General features: G+C 33.8%; 1 protein-coding gene across 2 annotated transcripts; it reads right to left on the bottom strand.

Moving 5' to 3' along the window:
• Window positions 1–723: 723 nt before the first annotated feature.
• Window positions 724–12,893, bottom strand: LOC140980866 (AP-1 complex subunit gamma-2-like). 2 transcript variants are annotated; one of them, XM_073446946.1, is made up of 18 exons: window positions 12,633–12,893; window positions 10,918–11,220; window positions 10,535–10,676; window positions 9,459–9,632; window positions 9,192–9,371; window positions 8,536–8,690; window positions 7,505–7,595; window positions 7,006–7,169; window positions 5,926–5,980; window positions 4,807–4,929; window positions 4,616–4,711; window positions 3,478–3,605; window positions 3,023–3,127; window positions 2,681–2,934; window positions 2,189–2,443; window positions 1,933–2,108; window positions 1,675–1,779; window positions 724–1,153 (listed from the first exon to the last, which is right to left on the bottom strand). In XM_073446946.1, exons 1-18 carry the CDS (start codon window positions 12,674–12,676, stop codon window positions 1,058–1,060), a joined length of 2,646 nt encoding a protein of 881 aa, XP_073303047.1. In that variant the 5' UTR covers window positions 12,677–12,893; the 3' UTR covers window positions 724–1,057. The 2 variants fall into 2 exon arrangements, with proteins under 2 accessions (XP_073303047.1, XP_073303046.1); XM_073446945.1 differs by having other exon boundaries at window positions 1,933–2,114; window positions 12,633–12,891.
• Window positions 12,894–18,725: the final 5,832 nt, after the last annotated feature.

The following is an 18,725-nucleotide window of genomic DNA, read 5'->3' as shown; positions in this document are numbered from 1 at the left end:
AAAAAAAAAAAAAAAAAAAACCATGTACACGATATCGGCTTCCTCGTGTGTATATATTAGATAGGCGCGCGCCAAATATACACCTGATGACTCCGAGGAAGTAGGCCTTGAATCGAACATGGCAACATCCATATCTGCCATTAGTTGACCATATACGTTAATCAACTCAATCAAAGGTACCGAAAGAAATTCTTTCTTTCTTTCTTTCTTTTTTTTTCAAATTTTAAGTTCGAATATCAATTTTAACACTTGGTGTGAGGTAAAATAGAAATATGATGTATAATAAAAGGAATAAAAAGTTAAAATAGAATTATAATAATTGTTTAAAGTATATTGTCCGATCTTACAATAATCATATCTTAATAGCTTATTCGAAATATAAAATGCTCTTTTGGTTAATGTTTTGGGGAAAAACAAAGAAAGGAAAAAAGAGAACCAAGCATCATGTCGACACTTTTATGGGAAATGATTTGAAGGATGCTGTCCTCTCTGCTTAAATGAATTACAAGTGCTTGATGTGGTTCAACGAAACCGTGTACATATAACGAGCAAATATAAGCTGTGCCTTCTTCCAAACAAAAAACTATCACTTTGATGCATTATGCCTTTTGAAACATTATATTTAGCCATCAAGAAAATAAGTCGTCATTCTCCTGGAAATTCCAGGTTCTCTTCAAGCTTGTTGCGTCCAATCGGGCATCGGAATCCGATAGTGGTGTACAGTTTAATGTCATTGTAATTAAACATCTATATTTCAAATATGCATTTGGAATCAGGCATACTAAAAAATCAAAGATTACAAAAGAGAAGGAACAGGGAAAATTTTGACATCAGGGCCTCAAAGTCAAAAAAAGTTGATTCGATTAGCTACAAGAATCCTTGTGATGGTGTAAATAAACTACCTTTTTAGGAACAGAAAGCAGAAACCAGCAATCAGAAACCAGCTCAGCCGAAACAAAAAAAATGAATTTTGACCTGAATCTACAAGCTGGGCGAGAATATGATTCGGTGTCGCAAGAATTAACTAGATTCTTACATTTTCAGGCGCCACTCTGCATCACAATTCGTGGGGGAAATTGTTGATCTGCCCTTCCTCTAAAACATCTTTGCCATTGACGTTATAGTTTATCCTTATGCGCATAACTAGTGGTTTCTGAAAACAAAAGCACAAGGTGAAAACATGATAGCTCGCAGCTCGGTTAACATAAAACAAGATTGTATAAGCATTTGGCTTAAAAAGTACTTTCTTGAACTATATTTTTTACAAATTAGATTTATCTTTGTGAATCATATTCAAAAGCACTTCTTTTTTGGTATATTAAAAGAAGCGGAAATATATAAATACTAGAAGTTATATTGGCCTTTTGAATTAAGTTTTTTTAAGTTTTAAACACTAAAATCTTCTCTAAAAATCAATCTACAATTGAAAAAATGCCCATTTTATTAAACAGAAAGGGATCCATAGTGAAACAAGTTTATACGGGTGTCCTTTTACTTTTGGAACAAGTATTTTATTTTATGAAAGCTTTTTAGAGACAATAGGGGAACCGAAATAGATGGCTGTTCCAGAGTTCAAAATCAACCATAGGCCATGCAAAACACGTTAAGAAGATTTTTGAATTAAAAAAATTGCAAGATGCATAAATATATGTATATCGGCATGCCTTCACATACCTTGCCATGCTGGCTGTTTGAAACTCGTAATTTCTGTGTGATTGATCCATTACCACTTGCAGGAAGTGAACTACTGCTGGCAGGATCCAGGTGCAGTTGAAGAAACTGCAGATCATATTACAAACAAATGATATTACAGAATGATAGAATCCCATACTTCTCCAATCCAAACTTCAGTCTCGCAGCACACAAAAATTCCCAAAAGATTCTTAAGTTAAAAGATCCAAGGTCTAAAATAACGATGCAAACTCAGAATACCTTTGGGACAGCAGTCTGGAATACAAAATTTGAATAAATATCGGGTGACTTGTTCATGAATTCAGCCTCAATTAATGTGGACTGTAAGTTTCCAGGTTCTTTTGAGAAGTTGAAAGTTAATTTCAAGGAGCTGCTTTCGAATGCAACAATTGATGGATAGGAAGGGCCATTTGTTTCTGCAACTGAAAGACAAGGTGTCAAAATATGAGGAACAAAATAATAATGACAACAAGGTAAAGAGTTTGTTGACATATACCAGGCGCTGATGAGCTAGGCCCAAAACCGTCCAACAAATCCATCATTGAAGAACTTCCAACTGGAGAAAAAGTTTTTGCTGAAGGTGCAGAATTTGATGCTAGATTATCCAACACAGTCACGGAAGTTTTATTATCTTTTCCGGATTGCAATATATCAAACGGGGATGAGTCACTTTGAGATTGAGATGGAGGAGTTCCGATAGACAAAAGGTCCAGCAAAACATTAGTGCCGTTATTTTGGGTTCGGTTAGTTCCTGACACATGGAGTTAAAAGAATAGCATAAAATCAAGAATTTACCGTATTACATGAAAGCGGATGCCAGAAGAAAACAGATTATTTAAATTACGCTAAATCTTTTTTCGGAATTTTTCGTGAGCTATATAATATGCGGCGAAAATATTTTAAAGAGCTTTTGGCATAATAAAAATTCCAATAATCTAAAAATATCATTGTTTCAAACTAATTATTATTTCACACTTTATATGTCAACCTTGAGAAGATGAGGGAAGATCAACCCCAAGAAGATCCTGAAGAAAAGCTCCATCAGAAGAGCTGGGTCCAGGGATTTCATCTGAACTAAGATCGAGTAAATCTACAAGCGGAGCTGAAGTGGGCTTGGCAACTCCCTTTGGAATTTTTGATGGAACTCCTTCAGAAGTTGAAAAGGCAGGAGGCACAGATCCAGCCCTCCTACCGCTGTAAGTAGCCTCATCAAGTACTGGCATCCTTTCAACTAGTGCAGACCTGAACAAAAGCATCCGCATCATCTCATAGCCAAGTTTGTATAAAACAAAAGGGAAGAATGTGTTAAGACAAAAACTGGCATCTATACCTGATTCTCCCGTGCTTCTCAATGATAGAATTGAATTCAATGGCTCTCTGTTGCAGTTCAAGCACAAGGCTTCCTTTCTGATGGATAACGATATCATTTATTCTCCTGCAATAAATTAGAAACAATTCTTGACTTAAAGAAATAAAAGCAGTGACTAAATAAATCTATACATGCTATGACATGATAGATGTACAAAGTACATGCAATTATCAGTATTATAAATTCTTACAGCAGTAAGATAAAAGCAATAAATCAGTGAGTTCACACAATTTATAACATGCAGATGCAGGTCTGTCAAACAAGGAAAAGAAACAAAAAAGAAAGATCAATTATTGTACATATATATTAAGATGTTAATCAGCCATCACTACATTAGTGAAAACAAGTGGAAATATGTAGACATGATCCAGAGAATGCAGCCTATCAAAGATTGCAACCAAGTAATGGTAACATACTTTGAACAGGAGGGAAATCGACTTGATAGCTTTAGCAAAGCAATCAAACACATAGCCCGAGTCGTGAGATCTGCAGAATGACGCTGAATTACAGTTTCTACAACATCTACTGCATCTACCTCTGTTACCTGCTCTAGACAGCAAAAATATCAATGTTGTCCATGAAAATGAAGTTTTAAAGCACCACTCACAAGATTAAAGAATCAACGTGAATTCAAGAAAGATGGAGATATAATATTTTAAAACTATCCATTCCCAAGCATTTAACCATGGATATATAATAACTCAGCTAAGGGACTTCTCAATTTATCATTTCAAACCTTTCAGTCTGCTTCAAATAAACATTCTAAATCAATTAGATATAGCAGAGAACAAGCAAATAAAAGTACTTGAAGGGACTCAATTACCACCTATGGCTGTAAAGGCAAAAACTATCATGGATGATAAGAGCTTTAAAGCTGTATGACAATAGGGGCCAAAATGAACATCCATCTGGGGAAACCCGTTCAGAAACTGAAATTTCATAATTATTTCAGGCAAAAACTATTATTGATGAAGACGTGAGTTTGTAAATTTGTTGACAAGTATTGCAATATGATGTCTACGTATATCCAACAAAAAGGAGTAGATGGTGAAGATAGAACCAAAATGAAACGCAACAGCACGCATTAATGCACAGGCTCGAAAAGACGTTAGTAAGTGCTAATTTAAAGGGGTACAGGAACCGCCAATCCTGAATCAAGCCAATTGACTCTGCATATTTTCCTTGCAGAATAAACATTCCATCGTCAGGAAGATAGACGACAACGAACTGGAGATAGAAAATATGATAGAAATGGAAATATATTATTCACAAAAGTACCAACTGAATTTGATAACCTAACCTAACATACTAAAGCTCGAAGTAAAGTATTGACATAAAAATTAACATTAAGTTCTTTAAGACGTATATCAGTTACAGTTCACAAACATACGGCCCACAAATAGATGAACAATTTAAATAATGTCATTACAAATCAGAACATACAGCACGCAAATTGGTGAACAAATTAAACATTGTCGACACCCCCAACTCATACAAACTACTCTAGGGAAACAATGAATACAAAAAGTGATAATTTCAGAAGTATGAACTCACTGTTACTGGATCCTCTACACCAAGCATTCCAGCATTACTGACCAACAATTCCCCATATTCTCCGATGCACCAAACGGCAACTCGAGCCAGAGTTTCCTGGTGGAGACAGAAAAATTTTAAGGCATGAGTACAAGAATATAAGAAAATGTGAGTTTATTTGATACCTTATTTATTATCGCAACATAGTATACCTGTTCACCTGCTGTTTGTACAGTCTTGTACAGTGATCTAACAGTATATCCATGAAGATCAGAAGCATTGGTAATTACGACAATAAGGGCATGCCACACTTCATCTTTCACATAGTTTCCAGCCTGCAAAATATCATAAACGTCGATTCTCTCGGTAAGCGAGACAATCAATAAAATGATAAAACAAGTAGGCCAAACGCTTCCTCGACTAAATGTATTTGACGACGTAGCATTCTTTTATAAGAACTCATGAGCAACAGAATAAACTTATGGGGTGACATGTATAGCTAACAGAATCTGAAAATATAAATGCTTTCTAAGAGATCAGAGCACGGGATCAATTGGGCTACAAGTTTAAATCCTCACAACATGCCGAACTCTGAAGTAGAAAATAATCAAATACACATTATAAAAATATAAACTGCTTAAATTTTGTGTTTAATAACATATATTTCCAAGTATTTACACAAAATGGTACTCCACCAACAGATCTTTCAGAGTTCTCCTGTCCAAGAATGATTCTAAAATTGTAGTAGATATACTATTCGATAGACTGTTTTGCTTTCAACTATGAAGCAACATAAGTAATTGTATCAGGTCAAATTCAAAAGCATTGGATGTGCAGAAGGCCAAAAATTGCCCAAGTGATTTTGGGCCAAAACCCATTGGATGTGCAGAAGGCCAAAAATTACCCAAGCGATTTTGGGCCAAAAGCCTAAGTTACTAATCAATAAAATAACCAAACTAATGCCTTACAAGCATCTAATAGAAAAGCAATATGATCTTTTGCATCACAACAAGAGATCATTCTTTTAGGTTTGTGATTCATCATAACACACTTTCAAGATCAACAATACAGCATCCACATCTGAGAGCTTCACAAATCTAAAGATATCATAGAGACTGTCATTCCAGTCATTAGCACATCAAAATGAGGTGACAAATTGCAAGTTATTTCAAAAATAGAAGCTGGTTCACAAACAACCATGTCTCTGAAATATAAGAAGGAATATATGATGCCTTTAACTAAAAATATGGTATCTTTCAAAAATCAAGTAGAAACCTAGGTCTGCAACTAAACTTTCAGTATCATAGGTATTCCACAAATACAAGGCATACCTCAGACAGAACCTTAAGCATCTGATCAATGTACCATATTTTCTCAGGGGAAAACCTGAAATGCCACATAATAAATGAAAAAGGAGTTTAGGTCCAACTGCAATAAGCTAAAAGATGCATCATTCAAATCAGATCAAGACATTGCACTGATGTTTAATATTAACTTTCAGGGTCATGAAATGTGCAAAATATTCATGAACAGAGTGGAATTATGTCATGAACCAACATGCCAGTCAAGCCCTTATGCAAGGCCCAACCGATCGGGTTTATCAAAGAAATACACACGGGAGTTTCCGAGCTTTGTTTATCTTGTAATCTTGTTCATTTTTCAATTCCAGAATAAATCAGGTGGATATGCACATGATAGGATTAGGTGGTTTCCTTTTGAATTTGTTTTATCATTTCAGTAGTTTAGGTAACGAGAACTCTAGGTGTATTTATTTTGGTTTTGATGAATAAAGAAGCATCTGAATATTTTTGAACTGTGACGAGATAGAAAGTTCTCTCAAACGAGCATCATTCAAAAAAATATAGCAATAGGCCGTAAGGATAGAAAGTCGAGTAAGAAGAGAGACACACTGGAAGGTCACGATTTTTCAGTGAACCGACCCATTACATGATCCTTTTCAAAAGCACGTAACAGGTTACAGACGAGTTTAATAAAGAAAAGGTAGGAGCTAGAAAAAAGAGATCAAGATAATTTTTTGACATGAAAAAACATGTTAAGGTTGAGAGAAGAGATGGGAGGTCACTAACAGTCTAACACGGTAAAAGACAAGGGAAATAACTTTTGAATATTTTGTTGAATTTACAATTTCCTCACAAACTAAGAAGCGTTGCTTACATATTTTAATGAAAACAATCAATCGCAATATTTTTAGTAGCTCGAAATTATTAAAGGAAAAAAGTAATCCCATGCTTAAACCAAAAAAATGTATTCAGTCATCAGAATTATGAGCTGCTACTAAACACATAAAACACATGCACACGAGTACAACAATTGTCCATGATCGGACTATATAGATTCTTAGACCATGCAAGGAAAACAAATTTATAGAATTTTTTTATCAATTAACTCACTTCTCAACAATGGAGCAAATTTTGGTGGAGAGCTCTCCCTTAAATTCTGGATCACATACTTCTAGATAGTCAACGAGCTCCTTAGTCAAAGACTTCACGTTACTTTCATTTATCAGAAGATAAACAAGTTCAAGGGCCCTTTTACGGATTGAAGCATCTGAATCCTGATACAAAATAAGCACCCATAGGCTGCTGAAACTATATTATCCAAGAGAACTAGAAAACAATGAGTGGGGAATGGGAAAAAAAGTAGAAAAGAAGCACATGTTACAAATTTTAATAATCATATAAAACAAAGATATGGTTTGAACTTGTTCGGTTTAATCACATTTTTTCAGGAAAAAACAAAATTCTAGAAGAACACAAATCAGTGCTCAAGTAATTGTGTCAAAGTACTATCTCACTGATGTATTACATCATATCAAAATGAATAAATGAAAATACGGAATAAAAAAATCTAAAAAATATCAAGGAAAAAATTAGTTTGGAAACAAGATACCTTTACGCATTCCAAAATTGTTGCTCGATGCCTCTGTACTGCCTGGCTATCTAAAATAATAGCTTTCATCAACATGTTCAATGCAACATATCTGAAATAATTCAACTTTATCAGTCATACACATGAGCCAGAAGATTGAAAGATTTAATCATGGTATTTACAGCTGCATCGTATTAAGCTAAATTTATAATATGCAATAACATGATTTTACGAATCTGTTTTAAATTCTACACATCTTAACAGATGAGATTTGATCCACTTCTATCTAGTTTGGTTCATCACAGCCAAAATTTCAAGTATTTTGGATGCTTCTGCCAGCTCTCTACTAAAGTTGCGATAAAGGAAAATCCATCATCATTTGGTGGATGTTAGGCCACAACATTATTTCAGCGTAAAAACTTTGAGTAGTATTCCAACAAATATCTGACATGTCCAGGCAGGGCAGGCCTTGACAAAATGTAAACTAGAAAATATTGCCTCGTTTTAACATATTCTCAATAATATTCCATGCTTCATATATTGAATAATATAAAGATTAAGCATGATATCCATTATCTAAATATAGATAGATTATGATACAATAGTAGATAGAGCATAACGGCCTATGAGCACAATGGCCTATGCGAAAAATCTTAATATATGTTTTAGTATCTATTGTTTGGGTGTACTATAAATACTATAAAGAAATAAAAATTTACCGGAGATTTGGTGTCAACAGTATTCAAGATTTAACAGCTAAATGAAAGGCTCATGAAACCATCAACTAAGAATTAAAGTTGCGATGGAGCACAGAGATTTGAAAAGGCCATAATTACATCTAAGAGCAACTAAAGATTATGCCAGTTGATCCCTACGTCCAGAAAAATTAATGGCTTGCACGAGAGAGAATCCTAAAGTGACAATATTCATTTAGGAGCCTCCGGCAAATGACACTAGTTCAACATATTAAAAAGCATATAACAAGATAGAAGAGTTTGAAACATATTCATTATGAATCATACAAAATAGTTATACCAATGGATGGAGATTACCTAATATTATTGTCTCGGCTAGACAAAAATCTTCCCAAAATATTGACAGCAAGCACACGTAACCCACTATTATCTTCAAGGCTCATGATGGTAGCAACACATTCATACAGAATCGCATTTCCTGTATTTTTGTTTGATTCAGTCTTGGTTGCCACCTAAAATGACAAGGAAACAAAACAAAGGGAGATTCAGGATACAGCACATGGTATCCCTAGTCAAAACTGATTATTCAAATGCCGATGCTAAAAGCATCATGTTTTCATGCAATCATAACTATGGAAAAACCGAAAAATCAGATTCCACGATTTAACCATGGTTCATTTTTTCGTAACTTATGTCATTGGGTTTGACATTAAAAATACCCAATTTCATCTGCCACCTCCATGTCTAGCAGGTGGATCTTCTTTGTGTAAAAATAAAAGCTGGAATCAATTAAGTTGATCTCATGTCATGAAAAAGATGAAATTAAAAATAAGCCTCGAGACAATTAGAGTTCCAACAGATACAATTCGTGCTATACAGAATATTATTTGTCTTGAACTCAAAGTGAAACTATTTACAATGAGAATAGATAATTGAAAAAAAGAAACAACTAGAATTCGAAGAAGGGTAGACTCGAGGAAAAGCAAACTGGTGCAAAGATAATACTAACTTACCTGGGCAAGAATATCATTCATATTATCACTAGCATCGGGATCTCCTTGTCCCAACTCTCGTAAGAGCTTGAGCAATCTAATATGAAGAAAAGGGTCTGAAATCCCAGAAATGTCGTACTCAGGTGCATATGAACTGTTTGCAAGATCCTTTAGAACTTTGACTAAGATGCCTATGCAATTCTAACAAAAAGAAAACAAAAGAAAATAAATGTCACAATCCAGTGTAATTAGCCAACTATATTTCGCCCAACATACTACCTCCATTACCTTTCTGAAATGCTCGAGAGCTTCTGTACTGACTTTACACATATCCATACAAAGCTGAACTCCAGTTAATAACACTCCATGGTGTTTTTCTTTTAGCAATGCAACAGCAGGATTTATAAAATTCTCAGCCAGGTCCGGAACTTTCTTCATGATTCTTATTGTGCATAATGCTGCCTATATTGAAAAACAAAGGAAGGAATTAATACAAACTAATAAATGTTTCATGTTGTTTTATTTTATTTTATTTTATTTTATTTATATAATAAATGGCAATAGCCACAAAGCGAATCTTCCAAATTTAACCAAAAATAAAATAAATTTCATCCTAAACGGACTATTATTAAGAAACAAAATCTCAGCATTGTCACAAATCCAGCAACCAAATCTTATCACTAGGTTGTAGGACATAATAGAAATGATTAAAATGAAATGCAAAAATAAAATATAGGGCCGGTACGTTGCAACCTTTTGCATCAAACACCACACAGATGTCAACTCAATCCAATAAAAAGCTCAGAAAAAGGTTGCAAAAATGTCCCAAAACAGAAAAGTTTATTATCCCAATGGACCAAAGCTTTTTACGCTCTATGGAGGTGATTCTTAAAAGAATGCAATTTCTCAACATATGACCACGGAGCGGAGGTAGTATGTCTTCAGTATCAGTTGAAATTTTTTAATTCCTTTCTTCTATTGTTGATTCCAAAATTTTCAAGTTGTGGATTCCAGCAAGCAACCAATTGAACTTTCTTCGGGTGGGTAGTAATGAATGGAGAACTCAAAATGATTGATAAAAGAGTTTCAGAAAAAAATAATAATAATTAAAAATAAGCCTCCTACTTCATGATATACTGCATTTTTTTTCGAAAAAGCTACTGGTACTCAAAACATTTTATGATTTGTTTATCAGAAACCGTGATATGCAAGTACAAAGTGTTTGAAAGTGATATAAATATAGCCAAAACAAAATAGACGGGCATTGAATTGTAGTGAACTCTACCAGGATCTCTAAACTCACTTTAGATTTATGATTTTGGGAAAAAAAATCCCAATCAGTAAGAGAAATATGAACGACTTACTTTCTTCCTGATATTAGGATCCCTAAATTGAAGTAATCTTTCAACTTCTGGAGCAAGATCACGAGCCATTTCAGCAGAACAGATATTTCCCAAGGCACAAAGAGCAAGTCCAACAATATACTGGTTGGTGTGATTAAGATCTCTGAGCACAAATTAAGGTATCTCAAGGGATAGAAAAAATATAATACCATACGAAATAGGTGAATCAACAATGACTTCATTTAAATGTAAAACCAAAGAATTTTAAGCCTTAACATTCCGTTGCTAATTTGCCTCTCCTTTTATTAGTTTATTCAGATTTCAGATACAGGTGGTACGGATGAATTTGTTTGTCTTGATAACAGAAAACTTATATCCAGAAAATATTAGATTAAAGTGGATACTGTTTAATTGAATTGGTAACAAGCATCAGAACTTCCTGTCTTTCATCAAGAAGCAACATAAGACCAAGATATCCTATTCTTTTTTCTGGAAATCCGGGAGATGCAATTAACTTCAGGCATTCCATTTGACCAAAATGTGTTGGGTAACCAAGCATGTGAATAAACATGAGCTTTGCCAGATTGCGATGTCTATAATCTTGGTCATTTTCACTAATTGCAGCTCGAATTGAAGCACATTCTTTTCTTATAGCAGCCCGCTCCTCTGCTGCAGTTTTGCAAGCACGTACAGCCCGAATCAAGTCCCTGGCAAACGAGAGTTATAACTCAATTTTACAAAAAATAAGAATTATCAAAAGGAAATGAAAATTGACAACACGCTACGATGGAAGGGCATTAGTTGGAATTAAAGACATCTAAGCATTCAGAAATAGGAAAAAAAATAAGAGTGAAGGTTGATGAAGATAGAAAGATACAACTTTGGTACTGAACTGATGCGCCAAATAAAATTAGTGTTTAATAATTTGGGAGAGGATAAATGTGTTAAGAGTCTACTTTGTGCACCTGGTTTGTGACTCTTCAGAACAATTTTTATTATCTTATGAAAACGGAATGTATATGTTTATAAGTTATACAGAGAACTCTTTCGTGGTACATTGAACACACTTCATAGACCATAAAAACATTGGAGGATGTAACAATTTTTGTACTCCAGAAAGATAGGAATCAAATTTTGGGTTTCATATAATGACTCTTTTTAGATCAATATGAGTGTTAATCAACATTCAGAAACAAACAAAAAAGAGTATTCATAGAAATTCAGAACTTCATGAGAAATCCCCAAAAAAATGTTCGAAAAGCAAACACTTCTTGAACTAACCAATTAACCAAGATGTCAATCAAGCAAGATCGTGAAAAAAGCGAAATATTACACAACTACAACCAAAAAAATTGACAGCTTCCTCTTTTGAATAAAGATTAATCACCACTGCATCGTGAATACACACTGCTGATATATACAATACCTCAGAAGAGATAAAGATAGTAAAATCATCCGTGTCCCCGTCCAAATGAAATAACTGTTTTTTACACTGATTTAACTAGCTTTGTCAGCACGATAGTCAACATCTTCATTTTCAACATTCTTTGAAAATGGCAAACTTCACATTAATTCGATAAGACTAACAATTCATTTATATCGAAAACCTGTAGTTTAAGCAGAATCCAAGTAGAAGGGAACTTTGAACTCCTTCAAAAGAAAAATCCTCCATTAACTCAATAGTGAATGTGCAACCACATGATGTTTAATTCTTACAAAAATGCATTTTTCATCCCCAGAATAATTCATTCGCCCTGCACAACTCCACTCATGCATTGATCGATGAGCCTTTCACTCTTATAAATCTTTATTTTACTAGTCCCAGGAATCACACAACCAATCAAACTAAAAACAAACGAAAATGTCATAAACCAATCAAACTAAAAACAAACGGAAATGTCATAAACCAATCAAACTAAAAACAAACGAAAATGTCATAAAACGCACCTAAAAAAACAGTAAAGAGACAGCGCATCATCAAACGTCTAATAAACTCAAATGTGACAGCTTTAAATCATTAAATTCGCACAATCACACAGACAATCAAAATTGATCACTAAAGAGTAAACGAAGCACAAAAACACAGAAAATAGGAAACCAACGGCTTCCAGGTGGTTACCTCAAGTGAGTGGAGGAGGAGAACGGATTCATGATCGAGTCCATTTTGAAACCCCGATTAAGCTCCACCAGATCCAGCTATATTTTGGATCTGAAACACTCGATTAGAACGGATTTTTAATGCTGTCAATTGAATTCAATGCCGATTTGACGTGTTTCTTCCACTATTATTACGCTGAGAATGAGAATTGGTTGTGAAATTCAAGGGTGGATTTGTTGTGATGTTCTTGGTAGACCAAAACTAAATGCTAATTAGTAATTTGGGGGAAACAAATTAATTTTCAATAATATTAAATTAAATTATGCAGGTAAACTTATATTCTCCTAATTTGGCATTCTTATATTTTTTTTTAACTAATCACAGAAATAATATAATTCCTCCGCTAATTTTTTTAATTCAGAGACTTTGAATAACTTAAATTAAATTTATTTCCATATAATTTTTTTCTCATTATCTTTTCAACTCGTGTGTCCGCGTTGCGGTTAGATTTTGTGAAATCGCAAGTGTTGCAGCATGCAACTTTGAAAATAGAAGTAGGAGTTGGCATCTACTTTTAGATGATTGCTCGTCTGATTGCTTGAGTAAGTCGATCTCATGAATCTTTATCTGTGAGACGGGTCAATCCTACCGATATTCACAATAAAAAATAATAATTTTAACATAAAAAGTAATATTTTTTTCATGGATGACCCAAATAAGAAATCTGTATCACAAATACGACTCGTGAGACCGTCTCACACAAGTTTTTGTCATTAAAAAAAATGAGTGGACATCCGTAAAAAAAAGAAAAAGAAAAAAATGTAGTGGACATAATGTGCGATGCACACACCTCTTTCTAGATATCAATTCGGGTATTACGGGCAGGTTATTAACAACTTGCCTTTTTTTAATTGTTTCAAAAGAAAAAATAGAAAATGAAATCTGAAAAATTAATTGGATTGTTCAACGTATACTATAACAGATAAATGCTGACAGATAAAATTGAAAATTTTCTCTCTATGAATATGATATGAAACTTTCTTTTGTGTAACTCGATATTTCCAACTTCTCATCTACTTCCCAAGCAAAAATAATAATTTTCTTAACTTAAATGGTTTATATATTCAATGGTTCGTACAACAATTTTTTTGGTTCTTCAACTATAGAAGGAAATTCAAGCTCTTAAAATTTGCAATCCCGTTCTCGTCTCAATCATCACCCTTCTGAAGCTACTACGCAACTCAATTTGCACAAAACATTCTCTCTGATTCGAATGTTATAATTAACACTTCGTTTTTTCCGATTATGATGTCACCTCTTTCTCACACATTTTCTTCTCCACCATCATAGAATATTTTGTCGAATGAATAACAACATGTGGGCCTTTGAGGATCTGGATCTGACAGAGAGCCGACAACACCAATGTCAAGGCTAGGTCCTCAATTTCCACCACAGTCGACGCAACCCGTGATAGAAAATATTGATCTCGCTGATGATGATGAGTATAAGAAAGAAAAGAATGTCCTTCGAAAAAAGTTATGTTAAGATGGTCAAACGAGGAGGAAAAATGTCTTGCAAGAGCTTGGGTACGACTAACAACGACCTAAAAGCAGGTAATGGACAAAAGAATAAGAACTTTTTGCAAATTACTATTGCATATTATAATGATAATTAGTATGCAGGTAACCCAGCGAGATAATGGATGGTGATAAAGTCATATTACTATGAGGTTATGCCCGATGTTGGCAAGTTTTCGAGATGACACAACAATTTCTTCAATAATCGAATTAGTTGTCAAAATGATGATGTTGTTTTAGTTGTTGCACATTTTATGTGAAAAACATCACACAATAATAAGGCGCCCAAGTACGAACACATGTGTGGAAGATTGCAATGGAATGCGAGAAACGGGCTGCACGTTCACTTGGTCGTCATGCTCTCAAGAATTCGAGGACTTCCGAGTAAGGGGCGCAGGCGCATACTTCTTCAACCAATCCGGATACTGACGACTTTGAAATTCGCTCACGTCCAATAAAGCTACAAAGGGACAAACGTAAGAACAGATCCTAAGTTATAGATGTCGGAGAACTCGAAGTGAAATGAGAACAAATGCATGAAAATCAAAAGGAAAAATTGGTAGTGAAAGAAACTGAGATAAAGCAGAAGAAAGCAGAAATGATTACAAAGTAAATCGAACTTGAGGAAAAATATTATGTTATATTTATGGTGGATACTAGTAATGAATGAGAGTCAGCCTCATTGGTATACAAAAATAGTTGCAGCAATTGCGAAGAGATGTGACCTATAGTAAGTGTGTCGTTTGTATATGTTTAGGTTTTTAAAATTTATATTAGTTTTTGTTGGTTGTGTGTGTTAATGTTTTTGAAATTTATGTTAGCCTTTGAGGTTTTTCGATTGTTTTCTTCTCTTAATTTATATTCATTAAATGAAAAAATAAATATAATAATAAATGCAATTTATATTATTAATAATTATTTAAGATAAATATCATAAATATATATTTATGATATTATATAAATGAAGATGTTAAATATAGATAGATCAACTAGGGGATAAATATTGAGTTACAATAGCTCATTATTGAAATGTTAAAAAAGAAATGAGTATCGAAAAATTATATTGAGTTTTATTTAAAACCGAGCAGAAAAAAATCAAAATAATCACTTTAAAAATCGACTAAACATTTTGAAAAACATTTAAAAAGCATGCAAGTTGAATGAATGAAAACCATCTGATTGAAACATTTTATCAAATACTTTGTATGCAATATTTTTGTATTTGAAAGACATATAAAATGATTCAAAAAGCATCTACAAACAGTAGCAATAATTAAATGTAATAAAATATATATTCACAAATTTGTTTATAAATGTTCGTAGACTAGCAACTCATACATCACTTATTCTTCCACTTACGAATTATTCACTAGAATAATTTGATTTATACAACTCCTTGTACAAACTCATTTCGAATTAAGAATTATCTCTTATCTAATCGAAACTCCTAAAATACTCTCGATTGTAGGTTGCGACCTCACAACCCATATAATGTTTAATTTCTATTATGTCAAGACTACAAACATAATCTTTTACGTCTTTATATAAAGACTATCACTCAATTATTATTTAAAGCGACTCTCATGTATATGTACGAATAATTGTGTGTGTGAGGATTCAATCCATTACAGTGTATGTTTCTCACATGTATCCTCACACACAGGAAAAGATTTATCACTAGCCTAAATATATCTATTAAGACTCTTTTTCTTGAGTGTGCTCTCATTATAGTTTATTTATTTTGTATAGAAAGCATATGCTTTGAATCTCCTTCGAAAACGTTTATTTGATATTCAAGATGTTGTGTTAATAAGTTCCAAGAATTATATGAACGTTCGAAAGAAGAATATGACCATTTGGAACAGTTTCGTACGGTTTCTGACATTGAAACGATCATATTTGATTATCTGTCCACTTTTTGGTATTGGGCTGGTAGCTAGAATTTGGAGCGGTCCGGTCGGATTTGAGCGGATGGACTTCTGGAGCAGTCCGATCGGCTTTGAGCAGCTGGATTTTGTGCCAAGTCTAGCTGGTCTCTTCTCTTGCTTATAACTGATTTGTCGATTTCTGAGCAAAGTGGTGAACATGAAATTTGTATTCTTTTCTTTGTCTTTCCAAAGAATCAAGAATCAATCAATTTCGAGTTCATATGAGAGATATACTTGATATACCAGACAGTATACAAGCTGGTGCAAGTCGAGCTGGTCTCTTTTCTTGATTATAACTCTTTATTCATCGATATCAAGATAAATTTATGTACATAAAAGTTGTACCTCTTTCTTTTAGTTATCCATAGAATTAGAAATAACTCAATTTCGAGTTTGTATGAGAGAAATATGCTAGAAATATTAAAACTGTTCATGTCTAGCTGCAGATGTATCCTTGTTGCAAACCAGCAGCTTCATCTTGATTTATCAGCTTCTTAAGCTCCGTTTAAGGCTTTGACTTAGGAATTCAAATTGTATATCATGGTATTATATTTTTAACACATTCTGGATTGTTCCATTAAAAAAAACTTGAGCTAAGAGATATGGCCATAATATCATAACTGCTCAAATCTAGTCGTTGCTATATTCATAACTTCCAGCTGGATATTGCAGTGTCTAATTAGCATAGATAACATCCGAACTAACTCAACTGGCCTGAAATATGACATGTAGAAAATTGATTTGGATTTTTCAATCATTATGCTCGCTACTCATTTGGATCACTAATTTGTGATAGATGAGCAAAATATTGCAACTCGCCAGAGTCTAGCCATTTTCTAAATTTGAGTTCCAGCTTCCAATTTAACGTAGCAATTTGATATTAAAATAAATATGTTAGAAAGAAAATAACAAGTTTTGTTATCATCGAAAACAAGATTGTTAGCATTTTCGAAATCCAACAGATAGTAAATAAAATTTGTAGGATGACGTGTGGAGATGATCAGTGAGAAGTTGTTTTTTGGGTTTATAATTGTGTGTATAAGTTTATAGAATTCGTGTGTTTAAAATTTGATATGACAATGATGTGACATTGTAGGTCCCTCACTGAAGTTGGGTTTAGAGTTTCAAGACCGATGACAATAGTTCGTGTTTGGGTAGGATTCTGTAACCTTCGTCTCCATCCCCATCCTCATTTTCATCTTTATTGGGTATTCAATTCCATCTTCATCTCCATAACCGCCAGAGGATTGGATATNTTGAATATTCGGATCAGGTATGAGTAAGATTCTTTAAAACCCGCTCTCATCCTCATGCCTAAAAATCCTCGTACACGATTACACATTTATTTAATAGGGTAAAAAATCTCTTTCATACCCTCCTCCATTCGGTAGAATATCTGATTATCCGTCGGGTTTGAAGAAAATTATCATCCCTAGAATGCGGTTACCCTGTGCACTTTTCTCTCTAGAATAATACTATACAATTGCTTTTTTTAAAACGGATCTTTCATATTTCTATTTGTGTTCATAAATTTCATAATAAATATTGCATGTACCATATTATAAACGCAATGTGTGTGAAGACCCAACCTAAGGCAAGACCAACTTAAAGCTCATGAAATGTGCAGCTTTTAAACCCAAGAATGCCTTATATTTTCAGCTCAATAATTACTCATTGATAGCCTAAACACAACAAAAAAACATGCAACCCATCAAGCTTCATTTCAAAAATTTGAAGCACAATTTAACTATCATTAACAACCATTAATGACCCTTAAAATCTGAATTTTAAACAACCTCTTCTAATGGGTGTTTAAGGCCATTAAGATGGTGATTATTACATGCTGAAAACCCTTCAAGATCTCTTCCCATTCTATCCTATAAATATCATCCTAAAGTGAAAGATATCATACCAAATACAAATGATTTCTCTCCCTATTTTCGAGTTTCCCTACAGCAACATATTTGAGCAAGAGTGCTACCAATTCCGAGCTAAAAATCTGTCCAAAATCAGGTAGGAAGATGTTGTCCATTCTCTAAAGCTGATTTCTGCCCATCTTTGAACAACCATTTGCAAGCAGCTACTTTCGAGTTCTCAAAGAAGAGTTGTTGTTCAAGAATTGAGTCAACTTTAGCGGTCTTTCCGACAACTTTGTTCACCTTATTCTCAACCTTAAGATTAAGTGTGATTATATATGTGAAGACCAAAGAATTTGAAGAGCCACATTAAGAATTTGAAGAGCCACATTTGAAGAGCCACAAAGCCAAGCCTTTAAACCACATTTTCAAGCCATGAATTCAAGGAGGAATTTGAAGAGACATAACAACATGTTAATGGTGTTTAAGGCCATCAAGAAGGCCATAAACATGGATGTAATGGCCTTGAATGAGAGCTTTTTCACCTCCCTTCCATGAGCCTATAAATACCATGCATGATGACCAAAAAGAAGGCACAAAACATTCACAACATTCTGAAAATTTCAGCAACTCATTCTTGTCCATTTTCGAAGCATCGCAGTAGCATAATTCTTGTCCGGTTCGACGCAGTCCAGCAGCTTTCGTGTTCGAATTTTAGTTGTCTTTCCCTCAAATCTTTGAAGATTATCATCA

This window comes from Primulina huaijiensis, chromosome 7, assembly GCF_012295235.1.
Source record: "Primulina huaijiensis isolate GDHJ02 chromosome 7, ASM1229523v2, whole genome shotgun sequence".
NCBI lineage: Eukaryota > Viridiplantae > Streptophyta > Magnoliopsida > Lamiales > Gesneriaceae > Primulina > Primulina huaijiensis.
Note: the sequence above shows the minus strand (reverse complement) of the source record. Positions and strands in the feature narration are given on the sequence as shown.